This window comes from Mustela erminea, chromosome 4, assembly GCF_009829155.1.
Source record: "Mustela erminea isolate mMusErm1 chromosome 4, mMusErm1.Pri, whole genome shotgun sequence".
Taxonomy (NCBI): domain Eukaryota; kingdom Metazoa; phylum Chordata; class Mammalia; order Carnivora; family Mustelidae; genus Mustela; species Mustela erminea.
This window is the reverse complement of record NC_045617.1, coordinates 56,191,448-56,209,833: the sequence shown is the minus strand read 5'-3', so window position 1 is coordinate 56,209,833 and position 18,386 is coordinate 56,191,448. Positions and strand designations below refer to the sequence as shown.

The window sequence follows — 18,386 nt, the reverse complement described above, 5'->3', positions numbered from 1 at the left end:
AATGTAGAAAATTTTGAAACAGAAAATTGTAAATAAGAGAACAGTAAGTCCCTTGTGTTTTCCCTGAATTCTGCCATTATGTTTTTTAAAATAATTGATTATATCTTTTATTTTTTTTAAGGATTTATTTATTTATCTGGGGCACCTGGGTGGCTCAGTCCGTTGGATGTCTACCTTTTGCTCAGGTCATGATCCCGGATCCCAGGATGGAGCCTTGTGTCAGGGTCCCTGCTCAGCAGGGAATCTGCTGCTCCCTCTATCCCTCATCCCGCTCGTGCTCTCTCTCTCTATCAAATAAATACATAAAATCTTTTAAAAAATAATGATTTATTTGAGAGAGACTGCATATATGGGGGGCAGGTAGAGGGAAAGAGAGGGAGAGAATCTCAAGCAGACTCCCAGCTGGGTGCAGAGCCCTACATGGGTCTCAATCTCACAACCCTGAGATCATGACCTGAGCTGAAATCAAGAGTTAGACATTTACCTGACTGAGCCAACCCAGCATCCATAAATAATTGATTACATCTTATAGTTGACTTTTGCATAACAATTTGTCGCCACTATCCTTCCTAAACTTTCATTCCCAATAGTGCTTATGTTGATTATCTTAAGTGTATCAGCAAATTACTAAAAATGACTTTCTACGTATCATAATATTTGAATGTTTCTTTTTCTTCTTCTTTTCTGTCTTTTTTAGAATAGATGCCCCTAAAGCAGGGCTCTCTTTATTTTTTCTTATTAAGCCCAGAAACAATATGTGAGTTGTCATTGTAGAAGGAAATATTCCCTTCTAATATGAATAAGAATTTGGAGGACCAGAGAATTAAAGACCTCACACTATAATGGCACAGGGAAGTGGGAAATGCACTTTATTAGATTAGTAAGACTGAACTTGAGTACAATTGCAAATTAAACAATTCTTTGGATCCTGTCTCCTTTTTCTCCCATCATTTGCCCTTTATCCTAAAGATACCCAGGGTTGTTTTCAGTACTCAATTCACATTACTACACATGGTTTTTCATTCAAATCTGCCTGAACTCCATTTATATCTTTTCCTTCGATATGTTAAGACTGTCAAACTACTGTTAAGTTCTGCTAGTCTGACTCCTGATCTTACTCTTTAAAAAATTGGCTCTGTTTTCTTCGTTCTAATCTATTCTACACAGATAGTATAGTTTTCATAGTTTGCTTCATGCAGGGATACCTTAATTCCAAAACTTTAGCAGGCATAGCATACCAACACTCCTATGGTATCTGTGGCCTCATGTTTTTGTTTTGTTTTGTTTTGTTTTAATGTATATATATAACTCATTAACAGCAAATCCTTTGTTTCAAATAGTAGAGTCCGGGCACCTGAGTGGCTCAGTCAGTTAAGCATCTGCCTTCGGCTCAACTCATGATCCCAGGGGACTTGGTCAAGTCCTGTGTCAGTTTCCCTGCTCAGTGGGGATCCTGCTTCTCCCTTTGCCTCTGCCACTCCCCATTGCTCATGCCTTTGTACGCTCTTTCTCTTTCTCTCCCCACTGTCTCAAATAAATAAATAAAATCTTCAAATTAGTAAAGTCTAACACTGCTTATAGTTTGTCACATAGGTCATCATTATTTCACTTCATAGGTCACTATTTCCAAGAAAATTACACATAACCATTTAAGTAATTTTATAAGTTTACTTATGGCAAAGAAAGGGACAGAAATGGAGAAGGGTAACTGGAACAGAATTCAGAAATTAATCCAAAATTACAGTCATTATCCAAAATTGTTCTTCTTTTACAAGATATTTCTATTTTCACATTTGTGATCTTCAGTATAATTTTTTTGGATTCCCTTCAAACATGTAAAAATCTATCATTTTCCTTCTGATTGCCTTGACTATGTAGATTAGTTAATTTGAGAATGGACACCTTTATGGTACTGAATTCATATGCAAGTAAAAACTATTTCTTTCCATTCACTCATGACTCTTTATGTTTCACAGATTAGATTTTAAAATATCTCCAGAGATACTTATAGAATTGTTACTGTGAGTTAGATTATTTCTCGATTTAGATTTCAAACAGGTTATCATTTTTAAAGGGATGCTATTAATTTGCATTTATGAACCACATAAGAAGACACTGAAATTCCTTTTTCTCTTTTTAAACATTTTTTAGCTGCTTCTCTTAGAAATATATTCACTTACGAATTCTTTAGGACCTGTACTGGAGTACCTCCACCAATATGCATGTAAAAAAATGTGTGTGTGTGTATGTGCACATAATATTTGTAGGAGAATAGGATGTGGCAGACTATAATATTTATTCTGTAAGCAAGCATTCTATTGTAAAAAAGAAGAAATAAACTCCTTTGCAAAGATTTAGAAGGCTCTGAAGTGACCCAGTAACAAAATCTTAAGTATAGGCTCTTCAGGTTTTGACTGATCTCACGAGAATTTGAAAGAATGTCAATATATTTCATATAATTTTTAAAAAGATTTCATTTATTTATTTTTTGAAGAAAGAGACACAGAGAGAGAGGGAGCACAACGAGAGGGATGTGGGAGAGGGAGAAGCAGGCTTCCCGCTGAGCAGAGAGCCTGATGCAGGGCTCAATCCCAGGACCCTGGGATCATACCTGAGCCAAAGGCAGGTGCTTAATGACTGAGCCACTCAGGCACCCCTATTTCATATAATTTTTAAGAATAAAATCTTATAGCAGTACTCATGCTATAGAGTTAATATTAAATTTTGAATTTTCCACAGATTTTACAATCTAAGAAATTGGGTCTTTGAGAAAGTACTATGGATTAGGGATAGTAAAATATTTTATTTCATATGGCTGTATAAGGCTCAATTTTGTTGATAATATACTATAATTAATGTAGTCAGTCATCTAGTGATAGTGATTTGTGATAACTTTAATTTTATATTTACATAAAGAACGCTTTTTTTAAAAAAAACTCATGTATATTCTTGTCTGAACTTGTATATGCATATATATTGGATAAATGCTTAGATGTAGAACTCTGGGGTCAAGGGTATGTACAGTTTAATTTTGGTATATATTGCCAAATTGTCCTCCATGGAGTTTGCCTAAATTTACCTTATTTTATCCTTTATTCCAAATTATCATATTCTTGATTTTTATCAATGTGACTGCTAAAAATATTAATTTATAATGACTTAGAGTTAGTGATGTTCAAGCATGTATGATTTTATATATCTTACTTATATTCCTTTTATATTTTCTTCTTCAAAATTTTCCTGTGTGTTATGCTTGCTTTTCTGTTAGAATTAACTTTTTTTCTGATTGATTTGTAGATTCTCATGTATTAAGGAAGATTTTCTTTTTTTTAATATATGGTTAAAAGATGGATTGAATGAATGACTTAATGTCTGAAGGAAGTAATGAAGGAATTACTTCACAAGGATAGAGACTTTGTGTCATTCATTCTTAACTGCTAATCAAAGTATAATTTATATAGAGGAAAAGGCACAAATCTAATTTGATGAATTTGGTAAGTGCATACACTAGTGTGACACACACTTCTAACAAGATGTAGACATTTCTATTTACCCACAAGATCTCTCAAGGCCATTTCTATTCAATTCTCATCTCCCCAAAGATGTAACCACTCTTCACATTTCATTACAGTATAGTAATTTTACCTGTTCTAGAACTCCACGAAACCCTACAAACACTGTTTTGGCACTGGTATCTTAAGCTCAGAATAATGTTTTTAAGATACGTTCCTATTGTTGCTATTGCATTTCTTTTTATATTGCAGAGTATTATCCCATTGTATGGAAATACTACACTTTATTTATTTATTCTTTTATTGGGCATATGAGTTTATTCCAGTTTTAGGGTATGATAATTAAAGCTGTTAGAGACATACTTGTATATTTTTTAAACAATATTTTCATTTTTCTTGAATCAATATTCAGGAGTTAAATTAACATGCCATGGCTTGACATATGTATCTTTTATCTTTTTTGACTTAGCCAAAAATTTTGTCAAAGGGACTCCATCATTTTATACTCCCATCAGCAAATTGTATGAGTTCTGGTTTCTCCATATTTTTGCTAACATTTATTGCCAATGTTTTTTATTTTGGTCACTCTGGTGGGCATGTAGTGCTATTTCTTTGTGGTTTAAATTTTCTGACTAATGATGTTGAGCTTATTGGGCATATGTGTGCTTATTAGCCATATGTATAACTCATTGACTGAATTATCTATTCATTCCTTATGGCCATATTTTTAATGGGTTGTCTTTTTTTATATACTCTGGATACACATCTTCATCAAATATTTGCTTAGCAAAGACGATCTCTTTTCTTTTCATTTCCTTAGCAATAGCTTTTTTAAAAAAAGATTTTATTTTTTTACTTGAGATAGAGTGAGAGCAAATGAGAGAGAGAGGTAGAGAGGGAGTGGGGTAAAGTAAGAGGGAGAAGCAGGCTCTCCACCAAGCAGGGAGCCTGATCCAGGACTTGGGACTCATGACCTGAGCAGAAGGCAGACCTTTAACTGACTGGGCCACCCAGGTTCCCCAGCAATAACTTCTTAAGAGCTTTTAATTTTGATGAAGTCAGTCATCATTTAGAAAAAAACTACTAATACAGTTTGTGTATTATCTCAGAAATCTTTCTTTAATCCAAGGTCATAAATATTACATGTCATATTTTATACTATACATTTAATAATATCAACATCTATGTTTAATTTTATGACCCATCTTGAATGTTTGTATATAATGTAAGGTAGAGGATCTGTTTCTATTTATTCCCATATGGATATCCAGGTGTTCTGACACTATATGTTGGAAAGCCATTATTTTGCACATTGAATTCCCTTGACACTTCTGTCAAAAATCAATTGACTATGTGTGCATGGGTCTGTTTTGGAACTCTATTTTGATCAACCGATATTCAATCAATCAATATTCCTCTTAGTCCAACACCACTTTTCGTGAAAATTGTAGCTTTAGATTTTGATTGGGATTGTGTTAAACTTGGGGAGAATTGGCATCTGAACAAACTGAGTTTGCTGGTCCCATGAACACAGTATATCTCTCAACCTATTGGTCTTTAATTTGTCTCAACAGTGTTCTATACTTTCAATGTATTGACTTTACACATATTTTCTTAAGTTCATACCTAAATATTTTGTTTTTATATTAGTGCCATGTAGGACTAGAAATACATGTACTTTAGATCACTTGATATCTGTATTAATTTCCTAAGGCTCCTGTAACAAATTTCCCCAAACTGGGTGGCTTAAACCAACAAAAATTAATTCTCTTATAGTTCTGGAAGTCACAGGCTCAAAATTAAGGTGTTGTCAAGGCCAAGAGGATTCTCTTGTCCCATCAAAGTTTCTACAAGAGAATTCTCCTTTACCTCTTCCATTTTTTGGTGGCTCTTCACATTTCTCGGCTTGTGATGGCACACCTTTGGCAATCACTGCTTCTCTCGTCACATAGCCTTCTTCTTTCTGTGTGACTTTTTTGTCATCTCATTTTCATTCTATTTTAAGGACACCCATCATTATACTTAGGGCCATACTAATCCAAGTTGATCTCACCTTGGGACCCTTACCTTAATCATAGCTGCATATACCCTTCTGTCAAATAAGATCACATTCTGGATAGAACTATCTTTCTGGGTGAATCACATTCCACCCACTACACTCTAATACTAGAGGCAGTTAGCCTCTATTTTTTTTTTTTTTCACTCTATGCTTCTATTTAGATCGTTTTGATTGCTTATCTTCAAGTTTACTAATCTTTTCTTCTGATTTAACTATGTGCTTTTAAAGTCAATCCAGGAATGGGGCTCTTGGGTAGCTCAGTTAGTTGTCTGCCTTTGGCTCAGGTCATGATCCTAGGATGCTGCGATCAAGACCTACATCTGACTGCCTGTTCAGCAGAGAGCCTGCTTTTCCCTCTTCCTCTCCCTGCTGCTCTGCCTGCTTGTGCTCTTGCACTCTCTGTTAATTTAATTAATTAATTAATTAATTAATTAATTGATTAATTCTTTAAAAAAATGCATTCAGGAATGTGTCATTCCAGATACCAGATATAGTCCAACCTTGATTTTTTTTTTCTCTTCCATTTTTCTGTTGATATTCACCATTAGTTCTTTCAATATGCTGATCTTTTCTCTTAAACCCTTAAACACATTTCTTTTTTTTTCTCGTTTTGGCCATAATAGTAATGACAACTTTTAAAAATGTAATTTAATTTAATTTAATGTGTGTTTGTGTTCCAAAATTCATTTTTTATGCACCTCGCCCAGTGCTCCATGTAATGAGCCCTCCATAATACCCACCACCAGGTTACCCAATACCCCAGCCCCCTGCCCTCCAAAACCCTCAGTTTGTTTCTCAGAGTCCACAGTATCTCATGGTTTTTCTCCCCCTTCAATTTCCCTCAACTCCCTTCTCTCTTCTCACAATGTCCTCCATGTTATTCCTTATGCTCCACAAGTAAGTGAAACCATAAGATAATTGACTCTCTCTGCTTGACTTATTTTACTCAGCATAATCTCCTCCAGTCCCATCCATGTTGATACAAAAGTTGGGTATTCATCCTTTCTGATGGAGGCATAATACTCCATTGTACATATGGACCACATCCTCTTTATTCATTTATCTGCTGAAGGACATTTGGCTCTTTCCACAGTTTGATGACTGTGGCCATTGCTGTTATGAACATTTGGGTACAGATGGCCCTTCTTTTCACTACATCTGTATCTTTGTGGTAAATACCCAGTAGTGCAAATGCAGGGTCATAGGGTAGTTCTATTTTTAATTTCTTAAGGAGTCTCCACTCTGTTTCCCAAAGTGGCTGCACCAACTTGCACTCCCACCAACAGTGGGGAAGAGGGTTCTCCCTTCTCCACATCCTCTCCAACACTTGTTTACTGTCTTGTTAATTTTGGACATTCTAACTGGTGTAAGGTGATATCTCAATGTAGTTTTGATTTGAATTTCCCTGATGGCTAATGATGATGAACATTTTTTTCATGTGTCTTTTAGCCATTTGTATGTCTTCTTTGGAGAAATGTCTGTTCTTGTCTTCTGCCCATTTTTTGACGTGATTATCTGTTTTGTGAGTGTTGAGTTTGAGGAGTTCTTTATAGATCTTGGATATCAGCCCTTTGTCTGTAGTGTCATTTGCGAATATCTTCTCCCATTCCATGGGTTGTCTCTTTGTTTTGTTGACTGTTTCCTTAGCTGTGCAGAAGCTTTTCATCTTGATGAAGTCCCAAAAGTTCATTTTCACTTTTGTTTCCTTTGCCTTTGAGGACATGTCTTGAAAGAAGTTGCTGTGGCTGATGTTGAAGAGGTTACTGCCTATGTTCTCCTCTAGGATTTTGATAGATTCCTGCCTCACGTTGAGGTCTTTTATCCATTTCGAGTTTATCTTTGTGTATGGTGTAGGAGAATGGTTGAGTTTCATTCTTTTATACATAGCTGTCCAATTTTCCCAACACCATTTATTGAAGAGACTATCTTTTTTCCACTGTATATTTTTCCCTGCTTTGTCGAAGATTATTTGACCTTAACATTGTGGGTCCATATCTGGGCTCTCTACTCTGTTCCAGTGGTCTATGTGCCTGTTTTCATGCCAGTTACATGCTGTCTTGGTGATCACAGCTTTGTAGTAAAGCTTGAAATCAGGCAATATGATACTCCCAATTTTGGTTTTCTTTTTCAACATTTCCTTAGCAATTTGGGGTCTATTCTGGCTTCATTAAAATTTTAGGATTGTTTGTTCTAGCTCTTTGAAAAGGACTGGTGGAATTTTTTTTTTTTTTAAAGATTTTATTTATTTATTTGACAGAGAGAGATCACAAGTAGTCAGAGAGGCAGGCAGAGAGAGAGAGGGAAGCAGGCTCCCTGCTGAGCAGAGAGCCCGATGCGGGACTCGATCCCAGGACCCTGAGATCATGACCTGAGCCGAAGGCAGCGGCTCAACCCACTGAGCCACCCAGGCGCCCGGACTGGTGGAATTTTGATTGGGGTGGCATTGAAAGTATAGAATGCTCTAGGCAGTATAGACATTTTAGCAATGTTTATTCTGATCCATGAGCATGGAATTCTCTTCTATCTTTTTGTCTTCTTCAGTTTCTTTCATAAGTGCTCTGTAGTTCCCCAAATACAGATCCTTTACCTCTTTGGTTAGGTTTATTCCCAGGTATCTCATGATTCTTGGTGCTATAGTAAATGGAATCAATTCTTTAATTTCCCTTTCTATATTTTCATTGTTAGTATATAAGAAAGCAACTTATTTCTGTGTATTAATTTTGTATCCTGTCACATTACTTAATTTTTGTATGAGTTCTAGTAGCTTTGGGGTGGAGTCTTTTGGGTTTTCCATATAAAGTATCATGTCATCTGCAAAGAGGGAGAATTTGACTTCTTCTTTGCCAATTTGAATGCCTCTTATTTCTTTTTGTTGTCTGATTGCTGTTGCTAGGACTTCTAGTACTATGTTGAACAACTGGTGAGAGTGGACATTCCTGTCGTGTTTCTGATCTCAAAGGGAAGGCTGTCAGCTTTTCCCCATTGAGGATGATATTTACTGTGGGTTTTTCATAGATAGATTTTATGAAGTTGAGGAATGTTGTTCTCTCTATCCCTATACCTTGAAGGGTTTTAACCAGAAATGGATGCTGTATCTTATCAAATGCTTTTTCTGCATCAGTTGAGAGGACCATGTGTTTCTTCTGTCTTCTCTTACTGAATTGTTCTATCACATTGATTGATTTGTGAATGTTGAACCACCCTTGCATCCCATGGATAAATCCCACCTGGTCATGATGGATAATCTTTTTAATGCACTGTTGGATCCTATTAGCTAAGATCTTGTTGAGAATCTTGGCATTTATATTCATCAGGAGTATTGCTCTGAAATTCTCTTTTCTGGTGGGGTCTTTGCCTGGTTTGGGGATCAGGGTAATGCTGGCTTCATAAAAAGAATCTGGAAGTCTTCCTTCAGTTTCTATTTTTTGGAACAGCTTCAGGAGAATAAGTATTAGTTCTTCTTTGAAAGTTTGGTAGATTTCTCCAGGGAATCCATCAGGTCCTGGGCTGTGGTTCTTTGGGAGGTTTTTGATCACTGCTTCAATCTCATTACTAGATATTGGTCTATTCAGGTTGTCAATTTCTTCTAATTCAGTTTTGGAAGTTTATAGGTTTCCATGAATGCATCCATTTCGTCTAGGTTGCTTAACTTATTGACATATAACTGTTGATAATAATTTCTGATGATTGTTTCTGTTTCCTTGGTGTTAGTCATAATCTCTCCCTTTTCATTCATAATTTTATTAATTTGGGTCATTACTCCTTTCTTTTGGATTAGTTTGGCCAATGGTTTATCAATCTTATTGATTCTTTCAAAAAAACCAGCTTCTAGTTTTATTGATGTGTTTGATTGTATCCCTAGTTTCTATCTCATTGATCTTGAGTCTAATCTTATTTTCTTTATTGTGTGTGGGGTTGGCTTAATTTGTTGTTGATTCTCTAGTTCTTTAAGGTGTAAAGAGAGCTGGTATATTCTGGATTTTTCAATTTTTTTGAGGGAGTCTTGGGTGACTATGTATTTCTCCCTTAGGACCAACTGTGCTGTATCTTATAGGTTTTGGACCAAAGTGTCTTCATTCTCATTGGTTTCCATGAATTGTTTAAGTTCTTCTTTGATTTCCTGGTTAATCCAAACATTCTTAAGCTGGGTGGTCTTTAGCTTCCAAATGTTTGAATTCCTTCCAAACTTTTCCTTGTGGTTGAGTTCCAGTTTCAAAGCATTGTGGTCTGAGAATATGCAGGGAATAATCTTAATCTTTTGGTATTGGTTGAGCCCTGATTTGTGACCAAGTATGTGGTCTCTTCTGGAGAAAGTTCCATGTGTGCTCGAAAAGAACGAGTATTCTGTTGTTTTAGGGTGCAATGTTCTCTATATATCTATGAGGTCCATCTGGTCCAATGCGCCATTAAATGCTCTTATTTCTTTATTGATTTTCTGCTTGGATGATCTATTACTGAGAGTGGCATGTTAAGATTCCCTACTATTAATGTATTCATATCAATATGATTCTTTTTACTTCTTTTTTTTTAAAGATTTTATTTATTTATTTGACAGAGATCACAAGCAGGCAGAGAGGAAAGCGGGGTGGGGGGAAGCAGGCTCCCTGCTGAGCAGAGAGCCTGATGTGGGGCTCGATCCAAGGACCCTGTATTTATGACCTGAGCTGAAGGCACAGGCTTTAACCCACTGAGCCACCCAGGTACCCCAATATGACTCTTTATCCTGCTTAACAGTTGGCTTATGTAGTTGGCTTCTCCCCTATTGGGGGCATAAATATTTACAGTTGTTAGATCTTCTTGGTAGATAGATCCTTTAAGAATGATATAATGTCCTTCTACATCTCTGACTACAGTCTTCAGTTCAAAATCGAATTCATATGATATGAGAATTGCTACTCCAGCTTTCTTTTGAGGCCCATTGGCATGAAAGATGCTTCTTCATCGCTTCACTTTCAGTCTGGATGTATCTTTTGGTTCCAAATGGGTCTCTTGTAGACAGCATAGGATGGGTCCTGTCGTTTTATCCAATCTGCTACCCTGTGTCATTTTATGGGAGCATTTAAACCCTTAAACACATTTCTCATAGCTATTTTAAAGTATTCATTTGTTAAAGTTTTTCATTTTGTTTTATTGCTAACTCCAACATCTGTGTCATTATTTCTATTGACTTCTTTCTCAAATTATGTTCATATTTTTGGCTTCTTCACATATCAGACTGATTGTGTACTGCACATAGTACAAGCTACATTGCTAAGAGTCAAGATTATGCTCTCTTCATTGAAAGAGTTTTAAATTTTGCTCTAGTAAGTGGTTTATTGACAGCTTAGTTTAATCCTCTCAAGACTTTGTTCTAAGCTTTCTTAAATTGGGTCTAGAGCTTCCATTACTCTAGGTTAGCATTGTACTAGCTTAAAGAATAGCTTTTGTTGAGTCTCACCTGATGCCCTGTGTTTTCATTAAATTTTCATACTTTGGCAGAACTTCAATGTCTTTCAACACTGCACAAACTTCAGAATCTCTATTAAGCTCACAATCTCCTGGGAGTTGTCTGCCAGGCCCCATTAGGTATTTGTACAAATCAAGTTTAGAATTCAGTTAAAGACCCAAGCGGACACCCTATGTGTATTTCTGGGTGCCATTCTCTACCCCCCACCCCGCCAGTACCCTGCCTCACAAATTTTAGTTGTCTCAGGAGCCTCAGACTATAATCTTGCTTCCTGAACCTGACAATACTGCTGTTCACTGCTTGGACTCTGCTTCTCTGTGCCACAGTCAAGAAGGTGCTCACAGGCAGAAATCTGAAGATTTCTTTCTTTCAAGGATTACAGTCCTGGGCTGCACATGTTTAATGGCGGAAAACAGTTGCTTTACACATTTTACCTAATTTTATTTTTTCATGGCTTTGAGTAAATCCAATGCCCATTACTCTGTCATGGCTAGAACTGGACTTTCTCTGTGATTTACTTATGTTCTTTCAATATATGTTTGATCAATTAATTACACTGGGCACATTTCTATTTTTATCCCTCCAAATGGTAGTTTTATTATCTTTTAATTACAAAACAAATGAATAGAGAAAAAATAAAATAGGAGTCTTACATAAGTAATAACACACACGCACTGAAGAAGTCAGAATGTATGTTATTAGTTTAGTGTCATTCAGAATGTATGTTATTAGCTTAGTGTCATTCAAGTGTCATTTAGTGTCACACAAAATGAATGAAAAATTGTGGAATTGTTGTACATTCTTTTAGCAATCAGTGTTTGCTCAGAATATGCATCACTCTATGCAAGTCATAGGCTATTATATAAGTTTCTTTAAGACTGGAATATCTCCCAAGAGCCAGTGATATTGCTTTTTATCTCATTAAAACAAAACAAATTGACCTGTTCCTTTGAGTGTCTTATAAAAGGATATACCTAAAGAACACAGTCAGTCATAACTATGCATTTCACACATTTTAACTTAAGTGTAATAAATCTCTCCTTTTCAGCTAGCAAACAAGTTCTTTTAATGCACTCTGCATCCAAGAAGGAGCAAGAATTGTACAGCAAGAAGAAATCTACCCAGGGAAGTCAGAAATCCTACAAGGGCAGACCTGCAAGTGCAATTGTAGACCCTGGGCAGCCCATTCTAGAGGAGGAAGTTGTCAGTATGCCCACCATAGAAGAAAATGCTAGCACTGCACAACAGGTATAGTTATGTTTAAGAGAATCCTTTGGTGATTCTCTTACCATTTAGGAGTAATCTGGTATTACTCCTAAAAATCTAACAAATATAATGATGATTCCTTTCCTAAGCATTATCAATATGTATATGATATTTTCTATCTTCATTGCCTCCAGTGTATAACAGAATGAAGGGATTGAACATTATTTAATGGTTTCTCTGTGCCAAGATATTAAAATAAATAGCAAGTTTAGTGTGTATACTAACTCTATAATGTAGATGTAAATATCTAATGTTACATGAGTTACGAGGCTAATTATGAAAAAAGGTCACATATTAATAAAAACTAATTTGTATATATCTTAAGTTAAAAACATATATATATATATGTAAAATAAAGGGCAATTCATGTAATTTCAGAATAAAATGATGTATCCATCAGAAACAAAACAAATAAATAAATAAAAAGAATTAAAAATAAGAGGCTAGAAGTAAATCCTAATATGACTAATGACAATAAACACAAATGAAATATTAATCAATTAAAAGAATAAAAAATTAAAGTTAGATTAAAAAGTAACATTCAACTATAAGGAGCCTAAAAGTGACACTTTTTAAAACAAAATGGCACTGAAAATTCAAAGTTGGACCGAGAGAACTGTGATGATATATTAACATCTCAGGGCATAGAATTTATGAAGGATATTACGTAAAAACAGAAGGAAGAATATAACAAGCAAATATGATCATAACTATACAGCATAACCTAACTGTTCAGACTCAATGAATAAAAAGTAAAAGTTGTTTAGAATTACAGAGAAAAATAAAGTTAGTTAATAGTTGAAGACTTTAATAAACAACTCTCAGAAACCAATAGATTGAGCTGAAAAAATACATATGATTACTAGGATTTGAAAAATTTAAGTATTTATTGTTTAGATATTTATATAGAACACTTACCTACTAAATTGAGAATATACTTTTTCATAGTACACATGTGAAGCCTCAATAAAAACCTATACTTTACAGATGTTATCAGAATGTAGTGCAATAATACAGAAATTAGTAAATAACAACCTAAAATCCCATAAATGTAGAAGCAAAAGAGCATATGCTAAATAGTTCTTCAGTTACAAAGAACAGCTAAAAAAGAAATGAATATTAAGAACTCAGTAACAACTAAAAAATACAAATCAAAATTTATAACATCTAAAATAGCATTCAGTGGAATGTTGACTTTCAAATTAATCCATCAGAAAGTATGAATGGTTAAAAACAAATGAGCTAAGCTATCAAATCAGAAATTCAGAAAAAGAGCAAAAGAATAACTCAAAGATAAAAGAAGAATACGTTTTAATAAAAGTGAGGTAGAAATTAGAAAAACAAAGAACAAAATTTAGCAAGATGTGTTAGCTCTAAGCTTTTTTTTTTTTAAAGATTTTTTTTTTAAGATTTTATTTATTTGACACACAGAGAGAGATCACAAGTAGGCAGAGAGAGAGGGGGAAGCAGGCTCCCTACTGAGCAGAAAGCCCAATGCAGGGCTCAATCCCAGGACCCTGAGATCATGACCTGGGCCGAAGGCAGAGGCTTAACCCACTGAGCCACCCAGGTGCTTTAACTCTAAGCTTTTTAAAGATGATTAAGTGGGCAGGCTTCTTGTAAGACCAGCTAAGCAAGAAGAAAAAAAAAAAAGAGGTAAATAAATCAAATACAGAACAACAAAAATAGAGTGGAGGTATAAATGCAATCAACAGGTTTAAAAAAGAAAAATTAACTATTAAGCACAACTCTATGCTAGTGAATTTAAGCCTTAAGGGAAAAAAGATGTAACAAATGCCAGGGGTGGAAGAGGACTGGCAAACTACTTTAGGAGAAAATAGAAAATATAAAATAATAATAATAATAGTAAAGAATAATAACATTGAAATGATAATCAGAGTTTTAACCTTTCCAAAAGTCATAGGCCCAGCTTGCTTCACAGAATAGATCTAACAGAACTTCAAGGAGTACGTTGTTCTAGAAAACAGAAAAACAATACAAACTTTTCAATCCTTTTAAAGAGATTACTGTAATCCTGACTCCCAAACCGACAAGGAACAAAAATAAAATGATTAAGTTTCATTTTTAAGCATGAATGCAAAAATTATAAACACTAGACTATACAATTGCAGGTGTGGGTGGGGATGTGAGGATAAATTTTATAGACTGTGATACTACAAAATTTTGGAGAACACCTGATAGTATTTGACCAAATTATGATTGTGTGATATAGAAAATTATGCACTTATTATGTGTTTATTAGGCATATGCTATATTTATTCTTATCGTTTGTGTTTAAACATCACGTTTTATTTCACAGGTTAACAAGTACATTATACAGTGTTTGGTATTATACAACAGTTGGCCTCTCACTGAAAGTCAGCAGACATTTGTTCAAGCTTTGAAAGAATTGGAAAAAAGTGATAGCAAAGGTATGCCCTCCTAAATGTTAGTCATATACCTTGTATTTTATATAAATATTTAATAGTAAATTAATCATGTAATTATTAAAACATTATTGTTTACAATTTGCATTTCATATCCAGTGGCATTTTCTGCTTTATTAATTGATTATGTCTCAAAATCTTTACTGCCTGGTTAGTAAGAATTAAAAATATATGATTATTTAGGCCTAGTTTAAATGTGTTTAGTCCAGTTAGTAAAAATTACTTGATGATTATCTAAGAAGTGTACAGAAGACTTTTCTGTTATAAAATTATATTTGTCTAAGTTGTTGAGATAGTATAACCCTAAAGGTTAGTTCTTAAAATATTTAAGAGAAGGAGAATCTCCAACTGAAAAAAGGTTCAGGTTTATTTTTTCAAATATAAGCTACTCTTAAAATTCCTGAGCAGGAAGTTTGATGCATTAAAAAAAGATATTCACAAGTGGACCCACGTAGTTCAAACACATCTTGTTCAGATGGCCTTGGTGTCTCAGTTGGTTAAGGGTCTGCCTTCAACTCGGGTCATCTGGCTCCTTCTCATCAGGGAGCCTGCTTTTCCCTCTGGCTGTTCTCCCACTGCTTGTGTGATCTCTTTCTCTGACAAATAAATAAATAGAATCTTTAAAAAAAAAAAAAAAAACAACAAAAACAGGGCGCCTGGGTGGCTCAGTGGGTTAAGCCTCTGCCTTTGGCTCAGGTCATGATCTCAGGGTCCTGGGATCGAGTCCCGCATTGGGCTCCCTGCTTGGTAGGGAGCCTGCTTCTTCCTTTCTTTCTCTCTGCCTGCCTCTCTGCCTGCTTGTGATTTCTCTCTGTCAAATAAATAAAATCTTAAAAAAAAAAAAGCAAAAACAAAAACAAAATCCATATTGTTCAAGGGTCAACAGTATTTCCTACGAGAACATGATGTCTTTGAGGTCAGGGAGTTCCATAGATTATTACCTGTTCAATCCTGCATTATCCATAGTGCAGACAATGCACACAGTAATCACTCCATGATATTTGTCAAGTAAGTGAAAGAAAGGATACATCTAAGCTACTCTTATTATTGCTATTGACATTATTCACTAATTGTCAAAAACCCTCTTCACGTATTTGCTTGCTTATACTAACTTCATGAACTTGTTTATTTTAAGGCTTGATAAAGGTTTATCACCAAAGTTAAGAGAAAGCTATTATTACTGAACTAAATCTTTGTTAAGAAGGGACCAATTCTAGGGCAAGACATCAAAGCCAAAGAAAATTGATAAAACTAATGACACTGAGAGTCCCCATTTCCTTTCCACTGTATTGTGTGCATCCACCGAACATGCATTCTATGGGAATCTTGAACTTGTCTGCCTCCCCACTGCCCCTCTCGTGCTGGACAAGGGACTCTGCCTCAGCCTCATCATTGCATCTCCAGAACCAGATAGAAGCTGTTAGTAAATGTTTGTTGAATAATGGATGAGCGTGCAATGCTAGGAACAGCAGGAGTATTTCACTTCTAATGGCATCCCGGCCTGGGGTCCTGAAAGGATTCTGGACTGTTTTGGGATCAGCAAGAAAGAGTTGTGACCTTCCATCGGTGTCTAGCATGGACACATGTAGAGAAAGTGGTGAGACCAGAACCACATTGTTCCCACCTCTTTGCTATTCATATGTGTTGTGTGTTTCACCCACGCCAAGTGCCCTGGAGCTCAGAATTTATTTCTTGAACCAGGGGCTGAGTTACTGCTTACCAGTGATGTACATAAAATCCCCTAAGGCAGATATCCTTTCCCACATCCCCTAGGTAAATTCATAGAATGTGAGTTTTGTTGAAATATTTCTTCCTTCTGCCTCTACCTCTCCTCCAAGAAGCAATACCTCCACTGCCCAGCACCACTGAGAATATCCGGAATAGAGAGCGGATAAGACTTCAATTTAGAATTCTTGTCTACCAGAAAAGACTGCAATTATGATATGAATAAATGGCATATGGAAGCTGAAAAGCCCCTTAAATTAATTATTATCTCCATTTTCTCTATAGTCCAAATCAAAATCTCATAGTTTGTACTGTGCTAAAAAAAAAAAATCTAGATATTTTTCCAATATAAATCAACAGAAATCTGCTTGAAATAACAAATAATGCAAATTACTGGTGATTTTGTGTCTCCCCTCCTAGAAAGAAGTAGATAATATCTGCTCAATATGAATTGGATTAAATATTTTATGCTAAAGATTTATGTGCAAATAAAATACTCATAATTATAAAAATAAATCAAAGTAATAGAGAAGCAGCACTGTTTTATATGGGCATGTGTGTATGATGTGTGTTCTGCGAAGATATTATTTCTTTTTTTGTTTTTCAAGGAAAACGTATAGTACTACTAGATTTTACATTACTGTTCAGGGTATCAGAGATTTTAATAGATCAGAGAGTGAGAATCAAATCCTAGGTTTTTGTTTTTGTTTTTGTTTTTGTTTTGCCTATCTGGGCTCTTTCATGAGTTGTCTGTAGCTCTTTATACTTCTGATTTCTATATTTGAATATTCTGTTATGCCTGTTTTGACAAGCTCAAAATAGTCATGTTAACTATTGTTTATAGCAATGATCGGTGTGAACTCACACCCACATGACACAGAATAAATAATCCCAGTTTAAATCATGAAAAGGGAACAACAGAAACAGTATTTCTAAATCCAGGTGGGGATCTTGTTCATGGGGAACACCTGTTTCAGAATAATGTTCCAGCAAGATAGAAGAATGCAAGCTGGTGCAGCCACTCTGGAAAACAGCATGGAGGTTCCTCAAAATGTTGAAAATAGAACTGCCCTATGACCCAGCAATTGCACTATTGGGTATTTACCCTAAGGATACAAACGTAGTGATCCAAAGGGGCACATGCACCCGAATGTTTATAGCAGCAATGTCCACAATAGCCAAACTATGGAAAGAACCTAAATGTCCATCAACAGATGAATGGATCAAGAAGATGTGGTATATATACACAATGGAATACTATGCAGCCATCAAAAGAAATGAAATCTTGCCATTTGCGACAACATGGATGGAACTAGAGCGTATCATGCTTAGCGAAATAAGTCAAGCAGAGAAAGACAACTATCATATGATCTCCCTGATATGAGGAAGTGGTGATGCAACATGGGGGCTTAAGTGGGTAGGAGAAGAATAAATGAAACAAGATGGGATTGGGAGGGAGACAAACCATAAGTGACTTTTAATCTCACAAAACAAACTGAGGGTTGCTGGGGGGAGGGGGTTTGGGGGAAGGGGGTGGGATTATGGACATTGGGGAGGGTATGTGCTTTGGTGAGTGCTGTGAAGTGTGTAAACCTGGTGATTCACAGACCTGTACCCCTGGGGATAGAGTATTATGCCTCCATCAGAAAGGATGAATACCCAACTTTTGTAGCAACATGGACGGGACTGGAAGAGATTATGCTGAGTGAAATAAGTCAAGCAGAGAGAGTCAATTATCATATGGTTTCACTTATTTGTGGAGCATAACAAATAGCATGGAGGACATGGGGACTTAGAGTGGAGAAGGGAGTTGGGGGAAATTGGAAGGGGAGGTGAACCATGAGAGACTATGGACTCTGAAAAACAATCTGAGGGTTTTGAAGGGACGGGGGGTGGGAGGTTGGGGTACCAGGTGGTGGGTATTATAGAGG

General features: G+C 35.7%; 1 protein-coding gene across 3 annotated transcripts in view; it reads left to right on the top strand.

The window, feature by feature from the left end:
- ADGB (androglobin) overlaps positions 1-18,386 on the top strand; it is a 173,228-nt gene that overhangs the window by 118,302 nt on the left and 36,540 nt on the right. For all 3 annotated transcript variants that reach the window (XM_032339299.1, XM_032339298.1, XM_032339297.1), the window contains exons 28-29: positions 12,066-12,265; positions 14,604-14,715. In XM_032339299.1, coding sequence (XP_032195190.1) covers positions 12,066-12,265; positions 14,604-14,715 — 312 coding nt within the window. The remainder of the gene's footprint in view (positions 1-12,065; positions 12,266-14,603; positions 14,716-18,386) is intronic.